Source organism: Bolinopsis microptera, chromosome 8, assembly GCF_026151205.1.
Source record: "Bolinopsis microptera isolate Bmic1 chromosome 8, MBARI_Bmic_1.0, whole genome shotgun sequence".
NCBI classification, from domain to species: domain Eukaryota; kingdom Metazoa; phylum Ctenophora; class Tentaculata; order Lobata; family Bolinopsidae; genus Bolinopsis; species Bolinopsis microptera.
This window is the reverse complement of record NC_087079.1, coordinates 2,265,730-2,293,157: the sequence shown is the minus strand read 5'-3', so window position 1 is coordinate 2,293,157 and position 27,428 is coordinate 2,265,730. Positions and strand designations below refer to the sequence as shown.

The window sequence follows — 27,428 nt, the reverse complement described above, 5'->3', positions numbered from 1 at the left end:
CAAGATAAACGCCATCTTAGGACGCGAGGAGGATTTAGACCCCTCGTACTGCATTTAATCAATTTCTTCTGTAACGTCGTGAACAAATATAACTACGAATTCAAAAATAACAAAATATCCAAAAACATCACACTTTACATTTACTGAACACCAAGAAATATTACTTATGCAAAGACAAAAGAAGAAACAGTTTTAAATGTTCGCAAAAGGGCAAATAATAATGAATCAAAACAAATGACAACATAATATGTAACATAAAGACATAATAACAACAAAACACGATATTCGAATAAAAAACTTATACAATACATCAATACAATCCATAAATACAATACATGAAAATAATATTAAACCTAAAATTAAATACATCCTAGATTGGCTTCATTGCAATCTAGTTGAAAGTCTTCACTAAGTACTAACGAAGCCGTCCTTTGTTTTTATTAGTTTATTTTAATTTTATGTTGTTCAGGTTCTTTTGGGGGGCATTTCTTTGTTCATTGTGGTATTTTTTATTTTATTCTAATTTTCTTGTATATATACTTTTTGACCTTTGGGTGGAATTACTTTTTATAATCGGTCAGACATTACCATTGTAATTTGACTTTTTAATCTTTTAATCCGTTTATAAAAACGACATTATCTCAGGTAGGATATGAAACTATTCCAAGTACTTTTGATCTGTTTTCCTCTGGCAACATGTGAGACAAGTGAGTTATTTATTAATAATTGTAATCTCAACTTAAAGTCAGTACATACTTTTCAGTTATGTAGTTATTATGGAATTATTGATGCAATCTATAAAATAAGATCGCTAGAATTTCTTTCGCCAATCAGGACCAGTTATCCGACAAATTGAATGTAACTTCTCTGACTCAATATTCCTCAGCCAGTGATAAGTCAGTGATAAAGCTGGGCCTCTTCATCCCCGGAGATATAGGTGGGTTTGCAGAGAGTAAGAGTCTTCTCCCCATGGCTGACGTGGCCAGACAACAGATCAACATGTCTCCTAAGTATCTGGGTGATTACAAACTGGAAACTGATTGGTTCAACACTAAAGTAAGTAGTATCCTCTAACTTCTTCTTGAATTACTTGAGTTACCCGGACAGTGGACAGTCTCATTATTATTATTAATACTAGCAGAAACCCGTCTAACCCTGAATGGTGTCAAGACTCAGGAGACTAGAATAATTATTATCTATTTAATTCGAGTTTTTTGACACCGCTTGGGGATCCCAATTATTGGCACTAAAATTCTTATTCTTTGACCAATTTTTTATTTTTTCATGCTGCTTTGAAGGCCATTAAAGCATTTGAACCAGTCAAAAAAGTTTAAGTTGTATATCATTTACGGTTTTTGCGGAAAGTCGTGTTAAAGTTGATGCCGTGGTGGCAGTAAAATGGTTCGGATATATATGCATATATATGCATTGTGAACAATCCCAAGACCCAATTTGTCATTATGTAACCTTTTTGCCAATTTGCAGGCAGACTCAGGTAAAGCGATACAAGAACTGTTCACATTTATTGGGACTAAAGACCAGAGGGACTACGTAGGAATTGTAGGTCCGGTCTTTACTGACGTTACCAAGTACATCAGCGAACTTGCTCCCTTTTTCAACTACGTGTCGGTTAGTAACATATTCAATCTCGATCAACTGATTGATCTTACAAATTTATTGTTATCTTATCATCTTGTTTGATAATATCTGTCAATGATTCGCTGTTGCATTTTCATTGGCTAATTGCCAATTTCCTACACAACAGGTGTCTCCCACAGCCTCCAGCTCCTCGTTGAGTCAGGGTAGTAACAAATCTAATGAGGAAGACATCAGCGGTGAGAGGAAATACATGTAAGTTTTTGGGGTGTTGGTGGGGGTTGAAGGGGGTTCATCAATTCGCTGATAATTGGAGACACTTCCGGTTTCAAACAGAGGGAGAGGGGAGTCTGATAAAATGCATTCTGCCTATTAATTCGGTCCTTGCCAGAACTAATACTTGCTGGAATGGAAATTTTCCAGGTTTTATTCGACTCACAGATCACTTTGACAGTTACCGGAACTCGCTACGTCTGCATCCTGTTGAGACTGATATGTACAAGGCAGTGTTCCAGCTAGCCGGAAAGTGTGGGTGGGACAAGATCCACATCCTCTCTGGGGAGGGACAAAATGATATGAACGAGTTTAGAAGCTCGGTAAGTGGGTTTAAGAGTGATTTATTTTTTAAATAAGTTCAATGTAGTGCCTAGAGTCTAGACTGGTTGTTCGGGAAGTTCTGATTTTAGGCATTTAGGTCCGAGTTCGAATCCTGGCCAAACCAAATTCCTAATGTTTAGTGAGTTTAATTAATAGGTGTAGTTCACCTCATCGTAAATTTATTTGACACTTTCACTTTCAGGTTATCAAGGTATTCACAGATGAGATGAAGTTTCTGTATCGTTATTCGTTTACATCATCTAACAAGGAGTCCATACGAAACGCAATATACGAACTGAAGGTAAGTCAGTGGTTGTGGATGATTGGGTTATAACTTATAAACCACACGATCATGCAAGGTGATTGCAAAGGTTTGGAGGAGATAGATATATGATTCTGTTTATGATGTTTATGCAGGGAACTATCGCACAAGTTACTTTATAGTATCCAATCATTTCAATATTTCAGAAAAGTAACGCCCGAATAATAATCGCTAATTTCGATGAAGATGATGCCTACGATGTATTCTGTGAAGCGTACAAGGCTGACTTTTTATCTGAATCTCTTGAGGTACAAACTGCGGCTTCGTGATTTTTATCATGGATTAACAGTTTTTTCAATTTCAATAAATTTGTTAACTGAAAATCATTTGACTCTCTATGCTCTAGACAAATATTTTAGGTGCTACTAAACCGGTCATTTTCTATTTGCTCATTTGACCTGCCGCTCTCTCCCACTCAACTCTCCTATAGATTGCTCCGGCATCACCTTCTAGGAGGATCATCACATCACAAGGCAGGCAAAGCATCTTCATGCTATCCTCTAGTGGGCCAACTAGGTCAAACCTCTCTAAAAAAGCTATTAAACTTTACCTCTCAGTTCAAGGGAAAGAGGGTGTGGGTGCTGCCGAGCAGTTATAAGAACAACTGGGTGGCACAAGAAGTAAACAAGAAGCTTTCTAACGGAACCTGTTCTAAGAGGGATATCGTACAGGCTGTGGGAACGTGAGTAAATCATCAGGGAGATAAGGAACCCCCCTCTAGAGATAAAGATTGTCTGTTTTAACAAACTTTATCATAAGTAGTCTTTATTGTATTCCTAGCAAATATTTCTAATTTCTATGAAAAATACAATGGTGTGGTAACAGAGTCAGAAGAAAGTGGAGGGTTTAAGAGTTGTTTTGTCCAGGTACCTGACCCCGCAGTTCCAATGGAACACAACACGTTTAGACCGGAAGATGGACACTGACTACTACTTCACTGACACTTGGGAGGAATACTCCGACCTCTTCTACAAAGAATACGTGAGTTTACAAGTTATTGTCTTGTAACTTAGGTGTTTTAGGTGTCGTATATATCGTGGTCCGCCCCGTCTACTGCTTAACAGTTCGCCCGTAGTGAGGGCAAATCTGAGAGCTAAAACTGGTGGGCAGTTGTCATCCATGCTAAGAATATGGCCAAGTAATATTCACCTACATTTTCATATAACTGTCTCTGGTAGGGACAGTATTGTAGTATTGTAGCGGTTTTACAACTCTTTATTGCTAATAACCCCTGGTGGCCAGTGTATGTTCGATATCGATTCTTTAGATGTTTCTTGGACCAGCATGCACAGTTGTACAACAGCACAGATGTCAATTGGGCCTCCTAAACAAGCAGTTTCTTGGCAAGAGGAATCTTCGATTTCTCAAGCCAGACCTTGCTAGATGTCTGGACGGCGGAGTTTTTCAAGACAATTCTATGCATAATGTCAGCCTGCGAGCACAAGAGCGACTGAAGACTTTTACTGGAACACCAGGGCTCATCATATTTCAATTGAGTACCGCTATCATCTGCTTCACAAAGCAGCTTATTAAACAAATGACATTAAGCCTTTCATTGCTTTATTAACAACTTAAATCCGGTTTGACAACTTTTCTTCCGCGTTCCAGGTTGAACTGATCTGTCGTTAATCTTATCATGCACTCGTTTCTCCGCTACCACTACCAGTACCAGTAACTAGATGCCAGCGTCATCCAGACATACCACCAATTCCATTAACTAATTAAAATGTGTCTCAAGAGTTCAAATAGTGATAGCCTATTAGAGGTGGATTTAATTTCGGTTAAATGCAAGTCAGCAAGGATCATGATTAAACAAGCAGTGATCTTATGATTATATGCTTGAAGACAGTTACCGACAAGTTTTTGCAATTGAAACTAAACTACTCAGACCTTTATTTTATAAAGCAGCGACTAGTCTCAGGTCACCACACCTCTAGTTAAATAGAATTTGCTTGTCAGAGCAATTTCATAACCACCCACCCAAAGCAACTGACTGAATAGTGAAACTGGTTCATGGTTCCAGTCGGATATCCGGCTACAACATCCAGTTCCAGTCTCGTTTGAAAGCCGCATAGCTGGATATCAACCGGGACATATTTTAACTATGGATGAAATGAGACCGAATAGAGGTAATGGAAGTTAGCCCACAAACGGGAAAACATTATTATATATATATATATATATTGTCTTATTCTTGTCCCATTTTCAAATATTGAAAAATAAATTCCATGGACCGAAATTTCACAGTTTTGACTAACCTTTCCTCTAGCAACCAATTAGTCAGTTAACTAGTGAATGATGACATACTACACAATTTAAGTACTGGGAGTTTGATTCCGACCGGAGACTGTGATAGAGACTAGAGCCCACACGTGTCAATCCACTCTGGGTCAAGAACCACATTACAGTAAAACCCCAATTTACTGCGGCCATTTCCTTCCCCCAAATTGGCCTTAACATACATAATGTAAACAATCAAAACCCCAATTTACCGCAAACCCCAATTTACCGCGGCTCTTTCCTTTCTCCCAAACTCTGCAGTAAATTGAGGTATTACAATCTTTAAATCAAGATCTTCAATCTTTAAATCAATCTTTAATCAATCATCAACATAGTTCCTTCACAACAATTTCTTGGACTTCCTCACTGTATGCAGTCTGCACTTGTTAGCCGAATTTGGTGGTAAATAACTGCTGTCTTGACAACGGTGCAAAATAAAACCGTGCGCCGTGTTTACTTCAGTCTTCATTACGTATTCACCTAAAACACGAAGTTAATTAATCAAATACAGTTCTACAGTTGTTACCCGAATTTGGTGATACGACCGACAAAGTTATCCCCTTGAAAGTGGAAGTAAAATATAGTCTATTTGATTTAATAATTTCTCCTGTTGAGTTATTGACTTATCGAATAAAGGACAAAGAATCAAGTACATACCAGAAAGTTTCTAAGAGCACATACCACTCATAATCCGAACTTTTAAAGACTTTTGACAAATTTAGGCATTTTAAGCGGTTCCAAAATGGGGTTTCTGGGGGCTGAGGATTGGTTGTAATGGTTTCTGATGGTTTTCAAAAAAGTTTCAAACTGGTCTTTAAACACATTTGTCAGATTAATCTCCTTTGATCTTCGTTAGTCATTAAGTTAGGAGTCCTTATTTGTATTCATTATTACTATTTGACAGCCCCAGATAAGATATGTAACTATTTAAGACCAATGTTTAATACATCAGCTTATCAGCATGATAGTACTGTCAAATAACGATGCAGGGGAGCTCAATGCTCATGTTACCTATATTTGCAGGCGGATGAATGTAGGGCCTGCCAAATAGAAGAGAAAGCCGGCAGTCTGATGTACGATTCGGTTTGGACCTTCGCTATGGGCCTCCACAAGTTCCTTTATCATTTTGATATTGAAAAAGGTTTCTATCATTTATATTGTTTAGTGTTTACACACCCTTCCTAACTGAAGGACGTCAACATTTAATCTCTCTCTCTTCAGTAGTATTAACATCAGTGGTATTAACGATAACTTTCAGGGCAAATCAACGAGAGCCACAACAACACAGGTCCAGAGCGAGATGTTCTTCTACAAGAGCTTTTACGGAGAAGAGGAAGTCGCTCTTCTGATCTGATGGCAGCAATGCTCCAGCTCTCATTCGAGGGAGCTTCTGTTAGTTATTAACTTATATTCTTAATACTGAAATATTGCTATTAGCTGAAACTGAATCATCTCTTTTACGGTGGTTGGCGGTTACCTCTCGATATCACATAAAATTTGATGTGAAGTAGGACTAATCACAAGTGAAAGTGAAAGTGAAAGTGAAAGTGAAAGTGAAAGTGAAAGTGAAAGTGAAAGTGAAAGTGAAAGTGAAAGTGAAAGTGAAAGTGAAAGTGAAAGTGAAAGTGAAAGTGAAACTGACTGAGTATTTGTCAGGGAAGGATAGAGTTTGACAACAAGCTGGATAGAACTTGTAGGAGTGGTTTTAAGGTCAAGATCCAGCAGCTCCGAGTACTGGACTGCGGTAACAACACTTCCGACCAATGTGGTTAGCAGTTAGCAATTATTTAATTATTTAGTTAATTATCTAATTGACTGTGAAATGTATGTTTTCCAGCTACTTTTTACCAAGACTAGCTTTTACGTTGAACTGGGTTTTGAACCAAGATTGAACTATAATATAAATTATAACAATAACCCTGACAGTAACAATGATATTAACCCTGACAATGTTGCAGATGTAGAGCTGGTGGATGTATGTGCTGGAGAGGACAGACTGGATTGTGAGATGGAGTCCATGTGGGACACCTCTATCTACAGCAAGCTCGTACCAACTTGCTCCAACTCTACTGGTAGGATCAGTTCAAACCGTTAATATGGTCGATTTGAAGACGATTTACACATTTATTTTGAAAGCTCCTGCTAAAAACAAACTTTTAGTATCACTTATATGTTTTAAATAATCCACCTTCAGGTTAATATGGTCATTTTCATACTAATATTTATTATTCCCCCTTTTCCCTTATTGGGCCCAGCTAATAATCTGCGAAATGTTCAAGTTGTTGGTAAAAACACATCTTAATATAACCCACTGAAATTCTGGTAATCTCTGGAACTGTCAATCCTGTATATTCTATCGATAGTTATTTACGAGGGATGGATCGTGACCTCTCGGTTAATAGCTATCAGAAGTGTTTACTGTTTATTCTGCACGCGAAGCTACAGCACTTGTCTGGCTCAGGCGTGTCACTGAATATTCAATTAGTTATATCAAACACGAAGCCGAACACGAAGTCGAACACGAAGTCGAACGCGAAGTCGAACACGAAGTCGAACACGAAGTCACTGTATGCGTCTATAAGTGCCATCATGTGATATGAAATCTTTTAGAAACGTTATCGCCAGACAACACCTGTTAGCCTGTAAAGTAGGGCGGGGCACTTGAAACATATAAATGAAAGGTTTTATCGGCAGGAGCTTTCAAAATTCATGTCCTCCTTCAGCCTGTATGTTAGGCTCTTTGACGTTTAAAACTCGAGCACGCATGATCCTCAAAATCGCCGTTATTCTCAAAATCGCCATCATCCTTCAGAGTTCCAGTGCAGATGCCCCGTAGACTCACCCATCGCAGAGAAAATGGACCAGATTATAATCGGAATACCTCTAACCTCTCTCATATTCTTCACCGTTACTTCACTGATGGGTATCCTGCTGGCTATTACTTTTCTTGTGTTCAACATTGTATACATGAAGGAGAGGTGAGAGTCAGTATTATGACAACTTCACTAGTTGGGGGGAGGGGGGATAGCACAATATATTATGTTACTTAGCCACTGTTGATTGAATGCATATAGCGCTAACGTAATGTTTGCCTAAATTCAAGTACGGGTACGTTCAACGAAATTTATATGTTCATAATTATGTCCGTCCAAAATGACGTCTGTCCACATAATGACCGCCAAAATAAGATCCGCTAAAGTATTATGATTATTGATGTATTGCAAATCTGACCACCTTTCCTGTCCAGGGTAATCAAAATGTCCTCACCTATAATAAACAATATCATCCTGCTGGGAGCGGTGTTGTTGTACTCCTACGTTCCCCTCTTAGCCCTCATGATGGGGATTAACGACTACAGTATTCTCGACGAGAACCACCTCATCAAACTCTGCTCGGTGACTACCTTATTAGTATATTCATTATTCATATTGGTGACTACCTTATTAGTATATTCATTATTCATATTGGTGACTACCTTATTAGTATATTTATTATTCATATTGGTGACTACCTTATTAGTATATTTATTATTCATTTTGGCTATCTCTGCATAATTATTTCATCGGAGTGAGCTGGGGTTTGCTGGAGTCGTAGCGAGTTCATATTTTAAAAATTGCAGCGTCTAAGGATGCCGATAAAAATGATATGTAGTGCAGTCATTTCTGCACATAATCGAGTTCTATAGAACCTGTCAAAATTGGCAAAAATAAAAAGGCGTTGATCTGGGCACATAACATCTTAATTGGACATTACTTTTGTATCATGTCACCTGATCAACAAAAGTCTTCAAAGAGCCTTTGATCTCCAAGTACTCATTTAGTGGGCTTGCCGCAATCATTTAGCAAATAAACTGATTTATTATTGAGGATCAACAAGATTATCAATAATCAATAATTGCTGGAATTTCCTAGCGGTCTCGCCGTCTGTTCATTATGACAATCAACATAATATGTGTTAAATATATATATATATGATGTTTGTTTGGAGAAATCCAGTTTCAAGAGTGCTCTACCCGGGAGGGGAGCGTTGTACAAGAAAAACAACGATTCTACAAACTTAAAGTTTCATGCAAACGCAATCATCAGTGTCAGAATCACTTATATATATATGAGTTACTTAAACGGGATGATCTGATTTCAAAAAACCTTACAAGCTCTAATAGTAAGAAGAGTGAAAGATGTTTTCCTTTAGTTTGTGATTTTGACCCTAACTTACCTCCAATTGGTAAAATAGTTAACAAGAATAAATTTATCCTTGGCCTAGACCCCCTTTTAAAGTCTGTGATCCAGCCTAGTAAAGTATTTGTTTCATATCGTGGTAATAAAACTATCAAAGAAACTTTAGTTCCGAGTAAACTTTCAGAAGATCGTAAGTATCATGAAGATAGTAATGTTATAGCTTTAAACTCTAACACTGAAAATGTGGCTCTGCCTACTAGTATAGAAGAGGGGGGATGTTATCATTGTAACTCCAGATGTAAAGCCTGTAGAATGTATATTTGTGAATCAAAAACAGCTCAGAGCTACCACTCGGGGTACACTGTTAACATCATTGGACAACTAGACTGCAACACAGTAGGGGTGTGCTATCTAGTAAGGGATAAAGTCTGCAGACGTGCTTCAGTAGGAAGCACAGTTAACAATTTTAAGACCAGATGGCAGAACCACAAATCACATATTAGGAAAGCGGTTAGGAGTTGTGAAATTTCTTGTCATTTTAACGATAACCAGTTCCATAATCTTACCAAAGAGCCCTTAAAAACGTTTGACAATGAGTTATCCGATCAGATAGAGGTTATTATTTTTGAAAAGCTAGATTTTATAAAATGTTTAACCTTAGAAGATAGAAGTAGGGTTGCTAAAGAAAGAGAATCATTTTGGCAAAACCAGCTTATGACCCTCAGTGATTTTGGAGGACTTAATAAACGTAGTGCTCTTAATGAAATAAAAAATTGACCTTTATATGATATGTTTTAATATTAATCTTTCCACAGACACTTGCATTTTGATGTTTACTTTCACCTCTGCATCTTTTGTTTATATCTTATGATTGAATGAGACTTACTCACAAATTTCCCATCTCAGTATTGATCTATTTTTGTCATGTTTTTAATTTACTTCATAGAACAGTTATTTTAATTAACTTGCTTTCAGAATGAGACATGTAAAGATTACACAATCGATAGCTTAATGTGAATTTCGTGTTTTACTGTTTCACTGAATGTCTCAAATATATATATATATATATATATATAAATGCTATATACATATACAAATGCTAAATAGTGAGCGAAAATGAGCATTTAGCATGAATGTAGAACCTTCAGAGAAATTATTTGTAACCAACGGCTCTGCATTCCATAGCTCTAGGAGCCAGCCCGAAGAGATGTAAAGTTGGATTTGTTGGGTACAAATAGTATAGTACTGTGGGTTGCAGTGAACTGCAGGGTACCACTACAAGATTCTAAATAAATTATGTAGCCAACGATATAACTTAAAAACTTGTAGCTTAGCCAACCACATAACTTCATAATACCATTAAGTCAGCGTCTAGTCAGTAGTTTAGGACAATAAAAGTTGAAAGGTTCCTCATTTTCACCTGGTCATAAAGGCAGTAACGTAGGTTTAATGATTAATAAAACAATTAAATTTGTATTTGATTAAAGAACGTATTATAATAAAGTAAAATGCCTGTGTCTCGCCGTTTTCTAACTGGCTCTTTAACAATATTTACGCGTTCATTTGATTTCCAATAATCATCATGACGAGGGTTGCTTTAATGAATCTACTAGCCTTTCTAGGAAACTAATTTGATAGAGTTTCCAAGTTAAAAAGTAAATACAACGCAACTAGCGTGAGATTTATGAGGTCGCAAAAGTGGCATGTATCTTACATTTTGTGCTACAACTAAATATCCATTTTTGCTTTTGGGACCCTAGCACTCTCCTTAGCTAGTATTCATCAATCTCGCACAAATTTAATGCTTTTTAGTCACATCCATGATCAGAAAGTCACGGAATGGGAAAACTATGATATGTATGCAAACAATGCATATAAAAGGAGATTAAATCAAATGAACGATTGTATCCTTGGACAATGAACGTGTCAATAACTGTTAAATTAAGTATTATTCTCGTTAAAAGCACTGATGTTAAAGCTAATTTAACCTTGTTTTGTCCCCAGGTAAAGTTACAGAACTGGGTTTTCTTTATTGGGTTTACAACTACATTCGGAGCTCTCTTCGCCAAGACATGGAGAGTGTATGCCATCTTTACCAGTAAACAGCCTAGAAACATGGTAACCTAGCAACCTAGCCGAAAACCTTGCTTAGCAAACTATAATCAAACCCTGATTCTCTCATGATCAGTGTGTAACTATCCATAATGTAAAAGTCGTTATCTCACTCTTGTTTACGCTAATATAATGCATTAAATAGGGGTGCAATAACTGGGAGGGAGATAACTATTGTTATCTCCCTGGTACTACATTTAGGCTGTGATTAACAGGTAAATAGGAGGGATGTAACTATTGTTATCTCCCTGGTCCATCCTTAGTCGCTGAGATGTTGCTAATTATTTTAAAAACAGAAAGTGGTATAACTTATGTTCTGATTAATATTTTTGCTTCAAAATTTTACAGAATGTCAATAACAAGTAGTCAACCATTTGTGGCAAGTTTTGTGTGAGTGTGAGCTTCACTGAGCGTATTTGACCAATTTAAAATAATTAGCAACATCTCAGCGACCTGTAACAATTTTAAGAGATAAGGATGTGTCCTCTAGAAAGTTTGACTCTGGAATGTTCTATGTAGTAATATTATCGGTCGTTAATTTCCGATGTAAATGCTGCATTCGCTAACATCATTTCGTAGATCATCAGAGAATGCATTTACATCACTGCTTATAATATGATAACATGAGTTATATCCCTCGGTCAAACCTCGGGATATAACTCGTTTCATCCAACTCGTCAAACTCGTTGGATAAAACTATTTTCACAACTCAAAGTTGTGAAAATAATGTTATCACATTATAAGCAGTGATGTAACTGCTTATTAATCCCCCAATTTATCGTCCACGTTGAACTTGATTACCCCAAATATAGCTCATTGAAATGTGATGATAATAGCACAGAACCCCAATTATTTCCTATTTTTTCCCCGAGAGTTCCAGTAGATCAAGATTTTAGCTGAGCAAGAATATCATTTTCGTTTTCTAAACAAGGACCGACTGATTTCAATGCTACAAAAAACTTACAGTTAAGACTAACTTAAGGACCCCTCTGCAGATTCTCTCAGATTTGAAGCTGATGATCTTGATAGGAATCCTCTTGTCCGTGGATGTGATCCTACTTGGGATTAACGAGTACCTCAACAGATACAAGTGGGCCTTCCAATCTGCCAAATCTACTCTGAACGTGGTAAATATTCATTTTCAAATACATAAAATAACACTATTTTCACTCCTGTTTTGTATGACCAACGCTGGTTTATATGATTATATGCCGTGGAAATAAGCCTCCCTTTAAACATCTAATTATATGTGTCGAGCGTGTTAATTCACTCTATAAGTATACTGCAACTTCAACATTTTTTGTTTTGGTTTGCCTACATCTGTCCGGGAAATTGTCCGGAAATCCGCCCTAGCCCGGCACTCCTTCCGGCACTCTTTCCGTTCATTTCCTAGGATAAAAGAACCACAACACAGCTCAGATCACCTCAAAATCTCAAAATATTTCTAGAGATTCGGGGGAAAAGAATTAAGCCAGGTAAAACGCGGAAAATGGTAATTTGAGGATTTGTTGAATCTTGCATAGTGCATGAGAGTCTATTCGATCTGCCGGGTTTAAAGTTTAACATCCATCTGACTCCTTTTTATTTGACCCCTTTATATTTTATGACTAAAAGTTTTATCACTATCAGTCTTGCTGGCGCATCTTTTAAAGTCAACCTAGCTTGTTTTTACTTACTTTTACTTTGGGCAATCTTCGATCGAAATATTGCTTGTTTTTAATCTTCTAACCTTCTATCAATCAATCGAGGAAATTGAGCATAATTGAAGGGGAGGGGGAAGACTTTCAGTTTGACCAATCAGAGCCAAGTGTCACCTAATAAATGCTTGTACATGTATATTTAGATATTTGTACTGACATATTTTTAATTAATACTGGGCTGGAAGCAGTAAATAGTACTTCATTAGGTGTCCTCTCTGCTTGTCTCATTCAAGTGTCACAAACCAAGGATCTACTACTTACTCAAATTGACCATATATACAAGAGTTGCAGGCTGTACTGCAGGCTGTACTGCAGGCTGTACTGCAGGCTGTACTGCAGGCTGTACTGCAGGCTGTACTGCAGGCTGTACTGCAGGCTATACTGCAGGCTGTACTGCAGGCTGTACTGCAGGCTGTACTGCAGGCTGTACTACAGGCTGTACTGCAGGCTGTACTGCAGGCTGCAGCACAATATATGTTACATTTTTAGTATTTGAACGGGTTGTTGCAGAATCTTGACCGATCCTCCATAAATTAATCAACAGATGTTCCAATGAACACCCTGTAATACAGTAAGATGTTAACGAAATAAAGGAGCTGGTTATGCAACATTTCTTTGGCGCATGCACGTTACCATGGTAACCACAGTCAGCATGCCCGACTAAAAGGTCATTGCAGATCTGACTACATTATGATAATGCATGATTGTCGCAGTGAGTGCAGGCAAATAATAATCTGCTTAGGTTTAATGGATGGAATCTAGATAAGAATGTATTTTAATGCATTGTTTGTTTGCATTACTAATACTATAGCAAACCTGCAAATCACACTTGGTTTATGAGTTATGTGTTATGAGCTAACATTATTTTGCTGTATGATAATTGATCATTTTTCCTCCGCAAACGGTCTCCTCCACAATCGGTCTCCACCGCATGAACCCTTAATACTTCCTCCTCTTCAGAACAACTACCACCTGTTAGACGACACCCCTGACGTGCACGGTCTGGTCATGTGCGAGTTTGATCCTGATTCCACTGGCAGACTGTACGAGACACCCTGGTTGATTACCGTCGCTATTGTTTACAAGGTAAAACAAAAACATGGATTACTTTTTAGTATATCAAAAAATCAAGTTAGCACTAGTTGACCTTAAAGCTATTGACAAACTATCGAGTTCCTTACTAATCACTAATCACACCCAGGGACTGTTGTTGATATTCGGAGCGTTTATAGCGTTCCAGACGAGGAACATCACCATACCGGCCCTCAACGACAGCAAGTATATCGGTAAGTGAGTCCACTTGGGTCTAGGGGTTTATCATAAAGATTCAAGAGTTTGCTGGGCAGGGTGTGGTGTTCACAAGACTTTTTGTCCTCCCACAAAGATCAGTTGATCGCCTGATCGAGGAAGCTCTAACCTCCAGACCTAAACTATTCCTCCGCAGGCATCTCAATCTACACTATAGTAGTAGTGTTCACAATAGCAGGACCCGTGTCATTCTTCCTCCAGTCCCAGCCGGAGCTACTGTTTGGTATCCAGGCTGCTGGGATCATATTCACTACTACCATCATGATCTGTCTCGTCTTTATACCCAAGGTTAGAACAGCTGCTGCAGCTCTATGGTTCTTAAATATTGTCAAGAAACGAATTTTTGTAAGTCATTTATTAGCTTTTTATATGGCGATCAAATCTTTTTAAGAAAAGAGTTTTGTAAGTTCTCATTTATTAGCTTTTATATGGTGATCAAATCTTTTTAAGAAAAGAGTTTTGTAAGTTCCCATTTATTAACTTTTACCTTTTCGTCAGTTAACTTCTTTTATGAGATTATTTTTATTTATCAGTTTATTGGTTTCTGGAGTCACTAAGTTTACTATAAAGTTTATTAATCAAACGGGCGAATATGGTGTGAGATCTGTAGAATTCTCGGAAGTTGGACTCGCGAGGTCTTAGAACCAGTTACCTATAATATTGAGAATCTAGCTGCGATTAAAGACAGGTAGCAACACCCTATATGAGTATATGAACTAAAGTTCATGAAGTCACTTTCCTGGAAATAAATACATTATTAATTAATTTTCTAGTTAGCAATACCAAGAAATACCAATTGTACGTCAATATTACAGTGAGTGATGTCGGACAAATTGTGAGCAAGATAACAAAATCAAAATCATTATTCACAACTATGTAACACAGGCATACCAGCTGAGATACCAGCCGAAGGAGGCGATTAAAAACCAGACAGTGACGAGAGACTGGGACTCTTTAGCGGTGTCTAGAAGAGAGTCTGAGATTCAGGTAGCTAGTTCATAATGAACTAAGTTCATTATAAGATTATACAGTTTTTTATACAGTTTTTAGCAACTGCTCCTTCATAATATTTTGTATCATTTCTCAAAAAAGTCACACTTTCTGTGGTACACTCTGTAGTTAGTTTTAGTGTTTGATGAATTAATTACCTCCATATTTACGAATTAACTAGCATTATAATTAATTTGTTTTTTGCCATCTTAATATTAGGCAGTCTTGAAATTAATGATAGCTGACTTAGCCATTGTTTGAACAGAGACAACATATAAATGCGGAAAGTGCGATTCAACAGCTGCCTCTGTGTACAGCTAAAGTGCGGAAAATTTTTAGGCTTAAGTGCGGTTTTTTTAAATTTGCAAAATGTGTGGCTATAAGTCTGGTGAATCTTCATCAATTAGACAAGCTAATCTATGCGTGTTGTTGAGTTTGAGCAACAATCATTTTAATGAAAATGTTTCACACAGAGTTCTCTGACAAAAGAATTACACTCATAGAAGTTGTGATAGTTTTGTAACCTTACACAAATTTTATTCCAACACATCGTGCAGTTACAAGCTTAAATAGCGGCCAACTACTGCACTATCTAATAGTTACTAAAGTGACTAGGTATTTGAATCTGTTGGGAGTGTGTGGATAAAGGCGAAAGTGTGAAAAGTTTGGATGTAAGTTTATAGTGCGCACCCACCCCACTTATTATATGTTGTCTCTGTAATGATATGAGCATGTGACGAGTATTGCTATTACTTATCACTGTTTATTCATTGGTTAAGTGATTCCGTTATTAACAAATATTTTATATTGTGGCATCTCACATGTGTTAAATCCTTAATGTTGTGGTTGACATCTTTGATTTTTTAAATAAGCAAACCAGTGAATTAGTTACTTATAGAATAATCATTTCTTCATGAAGTCAACAGTTCGCCCTTCTTTGCTTGCAGTTTTAGATTGTTTTTTATTAGGGTGAACAGACGTTGTCTGCAACTATTTCGAAGGGTATTCATTAATCGTGAGTACGAACAAGTGATTACCAAACTTCAAGCACTAGTCGATGATAAATCGATTCTTTGACTTTATTCTCTCAAAAAAAACAGAATCCCGACACCTTGATTCTTCTCCTTCCTGCAGAATCTGCTGAACCAAAACCCGAGTTGTATGTTGAAAACTACCCCAACAAACACTACTTCCACCACCGTGGTAACAGTGTAGCCAGGTTATTACGGAACAGCATGTTTGATGAAGGAGTAGGATGGTTACCGCGTGGCTATACTCCTATTTTTCAGCATAATATGGAACAGATCACGACCCTGATCTAAAGCTTTTGAGTTTAAGACTGTCATGTTTTTTACCCTACAGGTCCTCCTTTTAAAAATAAGTTTTAAGAGAAGGGTCGAGATTGTTCCATCTCGTCCGGAAGCACGCTGAGTCGCTAAATCTCCTGTGAGGCATTGATTTATGCAGCAGATTACTCTCACTTCTGATTTCCTCTGATCAAATTAACTTCTTTTAACGAATCAAAAAGATAAATCAAAGATTTTGATGATTTTTTGCTGACAATCTACACTGATTGTTCACTTTTAAAGAAGCACTGTGTATTATCCAGAAATTGTTGTATTGATATGTTGAGTAGGAATTCTGCTGTTTTCTCAGAAAAGGAAGTAAGTCCAATTTGGCAATATTGGTATCCAAATTTTCAGTCGGAAATTCTCTACAACATGAGCTACATATTAATGTATGGAAATGTTGTTGCATGCAATTCTCGAGGAAGTAAGTACCAGTTGAGAAACATTTGTTCGGTTTTGCCCAAATGATTTCTGAGAGAAGGACGTACTTCCTTTTCTGAGAAAATCTTGAAAATTTTCTGAGATAAGGAAGTAAATCCGTGGACTTACTCCCCTTGATACGAGAACCAACCCCATTAGCAAGAGCTCCCGTCCCTTATGTGATCTACGAGTCGAGCAGACAAATCTTAAAGATTATGTTTACTTCTTAATGTACAGCTATGATGTACAGAATTGACACGACGTGAACTCTATAGTCTACCCTATATCTAGCCCATTTCTAACTGATGGGTCACATCACTAATTATACGTCACTAATTGGTGACATGATATGACCCCTGATAATCGGGGGCCCCCTAAGTCGGCCTCCCCAGGCAACCACTCAACAAGTTGTAATAGGTATGTGTGCGTGTACCATATATTGTGACATTAGATCGAGACATTCATCTGTTTCATCATACCAGTTTAAGCTCATAATATTTATATTTCATATACAGACACCTCTTATGGTTAGTGATCCTATGTTGCCGTATACTTAATCTTAATCTCCTAGCCTCGCGTTTCTTTATATTAAGTTGAATGGGTTTTGAGTGTTATATTATCTATAAACATTGCTATGCTCTTGTCTCTGAGTCTGTGTTTTCAGTTCTTTAGACGCTGGTTCCTTGAGCACATTTTAATCCAGTACTCATATGTTTCTTCACACTTCCTAACTAACACTTTGTGTTTTTTGACTGCATCGAACGTGTATTGAAATTACAATATTCAAATAAATTTGATTGAAAGCTGGACGTTGCCAGGCGGTTCTAATGACCAACTAAAACATATAAAATGATAGCGAATAATAATCCCTCTGCTCAGGGCACTGCACAGTATATGGTGCATGTTTAGTATGAACTCACCTTCACACTTCAATAGCTTAAAATGAAATAAAACCAACATATTTCGAAAACTATAAAGTTTTGTGTGCTAATATGGAGCGAAAAAAGAAAAGATAGTGCAAGGCGGTATTCATAAACACTCACCATCTTTAAAAACCGCACACATACCACAGCCACAACACACATCATCACTCGATAGTCGATTGGCTTGTCTTTTGAATGAATTGTCCCCGATCGTATGAAAATCAGTTTATTCGGTTTCACTTCTCTTTTCTTCACCAGTTCATGAACCAGGAGCCTGTCTTCTTCGGAACGATCTGGTCTCATATACACTTAGTTGAAAGTCGCTGAGTGGCGCAGCTTCTTGACTTGACATAGCACTTGATGGACAGCGCTGTGACTTGATAACGAAACCTTGACTGGGCGCTTCGAATTCTCTTTACGAATCTTTCCTACTCTGGTAGCCTGCCGTGTAGGTTTTACTTTTAGTCCTATCTCCTGGAATACCTCCTGTACCCGCTATTCAACATTCTCGTTCTTCTGTTCTGGCAGTCCAAATAGTACAACGCTCCTGCTCCGATCCTACTCCTGGACGACGGACTTGTTCGCTGATCTTTCGCTAGGGAAGTGTGAATTCAACTACATGGCACGCCTAATCAAAGAAAAGAAGTTCGGTCTCGCTAAGCTCCTCTCAAGAAACTGCAGATATGTCGACGACCTCAACACCATGAACTATTTGCATTTCTCTAACCTAATCAGGTCCATTTATCCACCTGACCTGCTTATGGAGAGGAGTGGTGACGACAATAAGTCCGTAAACTATCTCGACATCAACATCTCGATAAATAACTCCGGACACGTCGCCACCAAGCTTTACAACAAACTTGATGACTTCAACTTTCCTGTGGTCATGTACACCTTTCCTAACAGTAATATTTCCTCTTCTGTTGGTTATAATGTTTTTTACGGTCAGGTCCTTCGTTACTCTTCCATTATCTCTGACCTTGATTCTTTTCTGTGTTCTACCAACACCCTTTATAGGACACTTCTTTCAAGATGTTATAATGACAGACTCCTGAAGAGTAAATTCAGAAAGCTTCTGAAAGACCGACCTAGTATTCTGTACAAATACAGTATACTTGATGTCAGCGACATCCTTGACATCACATTTAACGTGAACAGGTGATCACTGACGAGTGATTGCTAGGGGGTCTTGGCACATTAAACCGGTACAGGTATTAAACCCCCGAAACCGGTGTGCCAAGTCATCTGCTGATGATGTTCACATAACATTATTTCCTCTCTCCTTTATTCCTTCCGTCTTTTCTTAAACTTACAGTTCAGTTACTTTATTTCACCAGGTCTACCTAAGGATCAATTATTCTTTGGTGGGGTTTCACTTCTGGTATTGGCTTCATTCCCGTTCCTTTTCCTTATTCTTTATACTTATTTTTTATATAGTTTAATGAGATTGACCAATTTCTTCAGTGTAGCCGGATCTGCCAAACTATCAGTATGGCAGACCATAATATAATGTTCTCCGCAGCAGCTTCACTGTATGACTTGAACTGTTCTTTCAAGTTGCTCTCCACTGAAGACTTGACCACAGCGCTAACTCCTCACGTCGCTCATGAGGAAGGCTTTAACTCTTTAAGTCTAAACAGGACTACCTCATCGTCCATGACTGGCAGTGTTGAGACCTACCTTCTTTGAACAAATTACAATCATGCTTATTGTTGCCCCCTTTTGTTTGACAAACTCAATTGATACTCACGGTAGATTACTGGCATCCGGTAGTATTGTTTATACTTGTAGAATTAATGGCACCCGCTATTGGCACATGCTATTGTTTGGCACCCGCCATTATTTATACTTGCCCCTGTTAAATTTAATGTCCGGTAAAATAAGGTCCGATAAGGTATATCATTTGGGCCTCATAGACAAGCAGTTTCTTGGCAAGAGAAATCTTTGATTTTTCAAACTCTCATTTATAAATAATTATGTATCATCACTCATTCTGTATATAATTTTAAGTTTATATTGTTGAGCACGCAAGTATTAACTCATCCATTGTAATCGGCGCTCTTAATGACAGATACGAAATGGAGGAATCCAATCGGTTAATTAAGGAGACAAGTAGGTACGATGCCGACCGGCTGCCTGAAGAGGATGAAGAAGAACTGGAAGAAAAAACGATCGAAGAATTCCTCCAGCACCTTGGCTTCGGAAGGGCACAGTGGTTACTTTGGGGGTTCTTCTTTCTGATTCCCATAGCGAAAATGAGTCAGCTGTATCTGGTACTCATCCTTATTCCATACCTGCGCTGTGAGTGGGATCTGGGAACGGGGTTTGAAGCAGCAATTGGAGCTAGTTCCCACATTGTTCGTTGTTTGACAGGAATACCTTTGGGGGGACTGGCTGACAAGTACGGGAGGAAGAAAGTGCTCATTACTGCAATCTACACTTTCGTCCTGTCAGGGGTTGGTGCCGCCGCAGCTCCCGGAAAATGGTTCTTCTTAGCCGCCCGAATCCTCCAAGGTTTTGCCATCGGGATCTGTTCTCACATTCCATTCATCTACGTAGCTGAAGTAGCAAGTTCCGATTTCAAAGAATTCGCTGTGCTGTCCATGGCAGTGAGTACTCATTTTGGATGCCTCTTCGTCTCTGGACTATCCTACCTCCTGTTGAACCTGGTGGGATGGAGGTACATGATGTTGATAGTCACTGCCCCTATGTTGGTCATAGCTGTTGGACTGATGTTAACTCCGCAAACCCCCAGATACGCCCTCGTTAGCGGGGGAAGACGAAAGGCAATTGAGTCACTTCGTACCTTGTACAGGTTGAGTGGGAAGATCTTTCCAGCATCTTATTCTTTGATCGAATGCAGCAATGTTACCATGATTAAACGCAAAACTGAGGCAAGGGGTAACTTGAAAAGTCTCTTTACTCAAGGGTTCGCATGTATAACCATACTTTTGGGTTGTATGAACATTGGTCACAATTACTTGAGCGCTGGTTTTGGTGCTTATCTGCCCCTATACAAATCCTCTGCTTCCTCTGCAGGTGCCCACTCCAATGTCACAACTATAACGAGAAGGAATGTAGAAGGGAAGGAATGTGGCCACAGTTTGGATCAGGCAGGGTTGTTTGAGATTGCAACGTCTTTCTCCGGTGACATTTTAGGGATTGTAGTGACAGCTACAATAAGTATACGGTTAGGACGGACTCTAGCACTTAGGATCTGGGCTTTTTACAACGTTCTGACAGCTTTACCTTTCTTCTACAAGATGGATCCAGGTTTTGAGTACGTCACAGTTCTGTCCTTCAAGTTCTTCGTCAGTGGGTTTTGGTACCTTTTGATGCTGATCACAGTGGAGGTGTTTCCCACTACAGTGAGAGGTACTGCTACTAGTTTTATAAGTGCTCTGGGTGACATAGGGGGTATCGGCGCCAGCTTACTTGTGTACTTGCTCTACCCAATAAGTCATGTTCTTGTAGTTGGGTTGTTTGTTGGTGCTGCAGCGACAAAACTCTTTGCCAGCCTGTTTTGGACAAAAGATTCAAAGGACAAAGATATGGCGGACTCTTTTTTTGAACATTGAATCCTTTTATAGGGGTTAGTTTTACGATGCAGCCGTAGCCTTGCAAAGCTTGTAGTTTTTAGCTGTCGTAAGTATTGGCGAAGATAGTTTGATTGTTATTTTGTAATCCGATTGCATGCGTTGGATTCTCTTTGTAAAAATATTACGAGCGATGTAAATTTTAAATAATACTAAAAGATAAACTTTTTATTGAAGCTTTAAATACACCACCGTCTAGTTTAGAAATTGATATAAAGATTCCGTTGGATCCATGCAATATCACACATTCGTGTAACTTTTCCTCGGTTGTCTCAGTCGAATGGTCGGAATACCGAGATTGAAGGTTAAATGAGGAGCTGGCGTCCTTAACCGCGTATGGCTTAACTGTTATTATACATTCGGCTCCTGTAACACTAACTGGCCGGTGCTAATTGAAACTCTGTCGTTTTAATTTAATCGTCCTGAGATGCGGATTATCCATGAGAAGTCATGAGTGAGAATCATTTTTTGTATTTGAATAAAGCTTATAAACATGATTTGGTTGCGACTAAAAAATGAGGGAACCCTCTAAAATGATGAGTTGAAGTTGGTTTCATGAAACACAAATATATATTATATAATGAGAAATTCCTGTTTAATTGCAGCTGAAGATTATACCTATTGCAGTAGTTCGCAAATGAAAACTAAAGAACGCTGCATTATAATAAAAAACAGTAACTTTTGCTACGGGACAATATATTTAACATGGATTACAAAGCAGCTGACTTAAAACACAAAGCATCTTTAACAAATAATATCTCCGCCAAACCTCAAGCTGAACTAACACAAAAACCCTCAGCAAGTGAAAAACCTGCGACAAGAACTGAACAAACGTGACACAGTGATCAAGCTCCTCCGGGAGAACGAGCAGCAGACTATTACTAAAAGTGAGGGACCTTGTGAAGGAGAGGGACAGGTGACCCAGAGATCTCTTTTTAACTCTGTTGGGGAGGACTGTATTCAGAAGACGCTGTACAATTCTGGTTATTCCTCTGCTGTATGATGTGCTTGCTGATATTAAATTAATAGTAGTGCTAGCTAAATTAATAGTAAGTAGCTAGTATTAAATTAGTATCAAACATGGGATAATCCAGTCTTCATGTGCTGAGAGTCAGAGATTATTAAGTGGGTTTTATAGGCTGTTATAACGGAATTTTAACTTAATATTATTGTTAAGTTTTTACTGCTGTGTTTGTTTCACATTATATTCATATATTATGTTAAATCAACGTATTTCTTTATCACTCTTATTTCTTGGTTTTTCGATTTGATTATGAAATATGACTCAAACTTAGAAGATTTGCTTATGATCTCAAGCTGAAATTTCAGTTCTATATTCGTGATTTCGATTAGCAATTTGGTTTGTTCTTTTGTGAGATGATAGTATTTCCCTCTTTATATTGATACGTAAAACGTTTCATTTAAAAAAAGGTCAAATCTATATTGAAGAGATTGTTCATGTACTACAAACGATCTAGGGAGAGGGGGTTTGGAAACGTTAAAAGTAATTCTGTAATTGCAACACAATAGCCGAAAGTACAAACGGATTGGGTGGAGGGTGACATGTAAACGATTCTTAGTAAATAATTCTGAGAGCAATGCAAAAGTTAGCCTTTTGCAAACACAGTATTTATTCGATTAACGTTATTTCGATTAAATGATAACTTATTTACCCGACTTTAAAAGAGAATAGGGCATTTTTAGAATCGTCAGTTAACATTGTGATTGATAATCTGAGTACTCTAAACGGGAGTTGGCTAAAATGTAATATGTGAAAATATGTACTGCCAATTTTGTGTATGTACTGCCAATTTCGTGTTTTATTCATGACAATAATTGGATTTTATTTTTGTTGGAATAGTGAAATTTGCTTTATTTGTTGAAATAAAATTCATCCTGAAATAGAAAGTTAAGCCATGCCAGACTCTTTCAGTTGAACACTGAGATCTTTGTTTCCCTTTCAGCTGTCTTTAGTCTTGTATATAATAGTCGTTCTTTAAATTAAATTTTCACGGTGGCCATAGGGGCCATCTACTTAGGACGTCCGCCAAAATCGCAGATTTTCAGACCACCCCCCTCCCCCTGTCAGGGTGTGTCCGAATTTTCAAAACCATCCCCTCCCCCAGACGTCCGGATTTCCAGCTACTTTTAAGAGTACAAATAAAACCAACTCAAATTCATTGTTAATAAAATGTGTAGTTACTTAAAATAGACAATGATAGCGTCGAACAAGCTTAGCACAGTTACATTTAACTTTAAGTACATTTAAGTACTTGTTCAAAATACAGGGATCTAAACTTACAAAGTAATTAGTGTCAAGGAGTTGAAATAAATGGGACTTTTTCGTTAATTCTGTCAAAATTTCCGGACGTCCGGATTTTCAGAAACCAACCCCTCCCCCTTCCCCCTGTCCGGATTTGTCCGTCATTCCAAAACCACTCCCCCTCCCTATTTGCCGGACGTCCTAAGTAGATGGCCCGATAGAGGACTATAAGATCTGAAAACTCCCATCAATGGCACGTACCTCCTCACTCAATCCAAACTCTACCCGTCTGATCATAATATTTGATATATTTGGCTTTTTATTCTACGGACCACCATTTGTTGTTAAATTCACAAAATCCTATTATGTATATGGAAATAAATACAAATAAAATATTCAAAATTTCAGCGTAGGACTTTCAAAATTTATCTTTATACAAATACTTCAATGAGTACAAGAATAAAATTTCGTACAAATAATATTTCCAAAATAAAACAAAATATCCAAAAATAAGTACAGTAACGATAATCTTTGATTAGAAAAAGATTAAATTTAAGGTCATTAATTTTCAATAATGAAATTATAACTCACATTTTATCACCCGCTTCACTTGAAACATAAATTGAAAATCAAACGAAATAAAAGAATCAATCTCAATTCACTATTAACAGAATTCATTTTATCATCACTATTCGGATCATACAAAGACCTGTTTTCAATTTTTATCCCGAAAATCATAACTCTGACAACCGATTTAACCGATTATAATCAGTTTCAACTTTCACAAATGTCAAATTTTAAGTTAGAACCTGTTCAAAATGTAAAATCCCAACATTACTGGCTACCAGGTTTTACCATAAACGGTACTATTACTAACATCTTCACAGGGTCGGCTTAGAGAAACTATTTATCAAAGATCCTAAGATGTAGTCCATAGTTGGTCTTTAAAGTCCCGAGTTCTTAAAGTCTTCACTCCCGAGTTTCTAAAGTCTTCACTCCAGAGTTTCTAAAGTCTTCACTCCCTAGTTTTTAAAGTTCGTCTTTAGAAGCGCGAGCAGCGTTTTTCTCCTTGGCATTGTCTATTCTCCGCTGTAACAGGACCATATCTACTGCTCTTGAAATCTGATGTGTGAACCACAACCCTGCAGAATATCAGGTTAAAATTCACAAAATTAATTTTATGTAACTTTATGTTTATAATAATAAGCTTTACTCCTGATTAAAAATAAATGCGAATCCTACAGAACCAAAGATTTAAACCTGATCATGCACGATGGTCAAAAACTATTTGGGAATTCACTGATCAATTAGACAATAAATTAATTAATTACCTATGGCATATCTTTCTCCCTTTTCCACAGCCTTAACACCATGAAAGGTCTCAGCACTGAAGCCTACAATGTTACCACATGATGGCTGCAGACTTTCTGTTACAGTGTATTTATTGTTTGTTATAACGAACTCTCCACCTACTGGACTGATTTGGGAACATTTCTTGTGAGTTTATTTAATATTAGAGTATTCATAGACATGCAGTGAGGAAATGATCGATAGTTTTTCTCTTCAACAATTTACATAAATGGACGAAAAATCTTGGTGCGGTGCGGTGTTTTACCTATTAAGATATACAACTGCGGACCAATCTCTCTCAGTAAAAGCTGGAGACTCTTTAATGCATGAACCGTCCGGTTTTATGACACAATTATCAGCATGTATCGGATGCGAATATTCTGAGACTTTTTCTGAGCCTGAAGAGTGAAGTCATGATTTGAAAATGGTAAGAAAATGTCAGCTTCCGTCCTATTTACCTATAGAGTACAACAGATTATTTGAAGGATTGCTTTTAATAAAGGATTGTTGTACTAAGGAGTTGCTGTACTAAATAATAATACATAAGATCATCACAACTATAATACAACACAAAATATCTTAATAGTACTACGAACCTTCAATTGCTGATCTTTGGACCAAGTGAATGTAGTTAAAATAAAGGGGTTTCACCAGTTTAAATTTCTTTTCCAAATGAGATTTTGCTGCCTCAACAACTGATAAATACAACTGCACCGCTTCTGCTTCGACTTGTCCACCCTCCAATAACTACAGGGTGCAAAAATAATCAAATTAAACAGATAATTTGTTCAAAAGGGCCACATATCACAATTGAGCCGCGCTCATCATTTTATTTCATTAACGATGTAAAGCTTTTTTCTTTAAAATTATTGTTTGGCGTTCGCGCCAGCACAATCTGCCCTTTAAATTTGCCACAATTCTACGATTATAGAAGTAAGTAACTTACTTCTATAGCTCTGCTCAGCTCGATTCCGCTGTACTTCTCGTTTGAACTGAAAGGCGATGAACCTTTGTCTTTGAAATGATCGTAACCGTCGTTTTCAGTTGAAACTTCCTGAACATTGGAATTCATTTCACTATTGTTATTTATTGAGCGTTGGTACCGGATGAACAAATGAGCAAACAGTATCCTTTTAGAAAAACAAACAATAGCTAAACGGCATACGAGTATTGGGCGGTATATGTTTCATTTGCATCGCAATCTTGAGTCAAGTAGTAAAATACACAATTAGTATTTACCTTAGCAAAATATACCAAAGTATTACATTCTTCAGTGGATAAGAACCCCTTATCTCCAAATGAATTATCAGTTCTAAATACACTTTCTTCTCTTGGTTGCTGTAAAACAGCATTATTATTAGTAAAATACTATTATAATTTAATAATCAGAGAATATAAATGCCGATTTGAGAAATTCCTCGGTTACCAAACCTGTTTAGAGTCTGTTTTCTCCAATAATTCCATGTCAATCCTATGGTTGTTAAGAAAACCCTGGATATCCTGAAGAGATAATGCCAATTTCAGTTACTCTAATAATATAACTCGGTAACCGACTGGTCAACGAGGAGGTCCGCAGATTGCGTGATGACCGTCAAGATGCCTACTTCTAAACTTCTCGACAGGTTCAATAGGTAGGTACTCAATAAAAGTAAAACTCTAACTAAATAATAAGTTGGATGCACACAACATAATGGATAAATATGATAAACAGCACGTAACAAAGTAGAGAAGTATAATATCCCACCTGCCTACTGGTGCCCTTAACTCCAAACTGACTGCTATATAGCTCTATGTTATCGTTAATAGTGGGGTTACGAGTGTGGAGGAGTGTGTAGGAGTAGGCGGTATCTGCTCCGTCCTGCATTGACCCCACTGCAGAGAGTTACTAATATAGAGGAAACATGTTAAATCAGCGATCAGGTTGGGTTTTAATTCTTCCAGTTAATCTTAATCTTTGTGGTGAACTTTCTAAATAAAAGTAGACATGGTAGAGGAGTCAAGTACTACAAACCTGTGTTTCATTTGTTAATGTTCAAAGAAATTCTATTGGTTTTTTGTGTCAATTAAGTTCAAAATCCAATCCCAATTACGGACAGTAAATAAAAGAGGAATGAGGGAAGGGTATTAGCAGTAAATCCACACTTGAGGTCCACTAGATACAGTTATAAACACATGGTAATTGATAGTACAGTATACCTTACATACGTGTGAAGTGTTGCACTATTATATACATATGATATAGCGGTGAAGGATAAGTATATCCTGCCGGTACAACACACATTGTACATTTTGACACCCAAAACCCAAACCTTTCAAATATTTGAAATATCGGACTGTTTAAATGCGTTATAATACAGATGGTGAGTAGTAATTGAACGCGTTAAAACAAGAGAGAGAGAGAGAGATAGAGAGAGATAGAGAGAGTGAGAGAGAGAGAGAGAGAG

General features: G+C 37.6%; 2 protein-coding genes across 3 annotated transcripts in view; one reads left to right on the top strand and one right to left on the bottom strand.

Annotated features, from left to right (window-relative positions):
- The first annotated feature begins 635 nt into the window (after positions 1 to 635).
- LOC134819100 (gamma-aminobutyric acid type B receptor subunit 2-like) lies at positions 636 to 23,385 on the top strand. 2 transcript variants are annotated; one of them, XM_063828867.1, is made up of 23 exons: positions 636 to 707; positions 887 to 1,056; positions 1,486 to 1,629; positions 1,766 to 1,851; positions 2,051 to 2,192; positions 2,396 to 2,494; positions 2,662 to 2,763; positions 3,073 to 3,197; positions 3,382 to 3,496; positions 5,819 to 5,936; positions 6,054 to 6,187; positions 6,452 to 6,563; positions 6,754 to 6,867; positions 7,608 to 7,773; positions 8,043 to 8,190; positions 10,978 to 11,091; positions 12,081 to 12,212; positions 12,534 to 12,560; positions 13,746 to 13,871; positions 13,987 to 14,071; positions 14,230 to 14,381; positions 14,979 to 15,080; positions 22,171 to 23,232. In XM_063828867.1, the coding sequence occupies exons 1-23, from the start codon at positions 653 to 655 to the stop codon at positions 22,372 to 22,374; spliced, it is 2,772 nt and encodes a 923-aa protein (XP_063684937.1). In that variant the 5' UTR covers positions 636 to 652; the 3' UTR covers positions 22,375 to 23,232. The 2 variants fall into 2 exon arrangements, with proteins under 2 accessions (XP_063684937.1, XP_063684939.1); XM_063828869.1 differs by lacking the exon at positions 12,534 to 12,560 and having other exon boundaries at positions 22,171 to 23,385.
- Positions 23,386 to 24,084: 699 nt separating this feature from the next.
- Positions 24,085 to 27,428, bottom strand: part of LOC134819468 (prolyl 3-hydroxylase 1-like) — a 3,925-nt gene continuing 581 nt past the window's right edge. The window contains exons 2-9 of the mRNA XM_063829422.1: positions 26,729 to 26,856; positions 26,416 to 26,484; positions 26,224 to 26,322; positions 25,931 to 26,038; positions 25,581 to 25,731; positions 25,250 to 25,382; positions 24,966 to 25,111; positions 24,085 to 24,776 (exon numbers count right to left, since the gene is read on the bottom strand). Coding sequence (XP_063685492.1) covers positions 24,664 to 24,776; positions 24,966 to 25,111; positions 25,250 to 25,382; positions 25,581 to 25,731; positions 25,931 to 26,038; positions 26,224 to 26,322; positions 26,416 to 26,484; positions 26,729 to 26,848 — 939 coding nt within the window. The 5' untranslated portion in view covers positions 26,849 to 26,856 and the 3' untranslated portion in view covers positions 24,085 to 24,663. The remainder of the gene's footprint in view (positions 24,777 to 24,965; positions 25,112 to 25,249; positions 25,383 to 25,580; positions 25,732 to 25,930; positions 26,039 to 26,223; positions 26,323 to 26,415; positions 26,485 to 26,728; positions 26,857 to 27,428) is intronic.

Bases quoted from the DNA above. Each gene is read 5' to 3' on its own strand.
- LOC134819100 (XM_063828867.1), top strand. From the start codon at position 653: ATGAAACTATTCCAAGTACTTTTGATCTGTTTTCCTCTGGCAACATGT. The intron at 12,213-12,533 runs GTAAATATTCAT...AAATATTTCTAG, and splicing joins CCAAATCTACTCTGAACGTG to AGATTCGGGGGAAAAGAATT. The intron at 13,872-13,986 runs GTAAAACAAAAA...AATCACACCCAG, and splicing joins CCGTCGCTATTGTTTACAAG to GGACTGTTGTTGATATTCGG.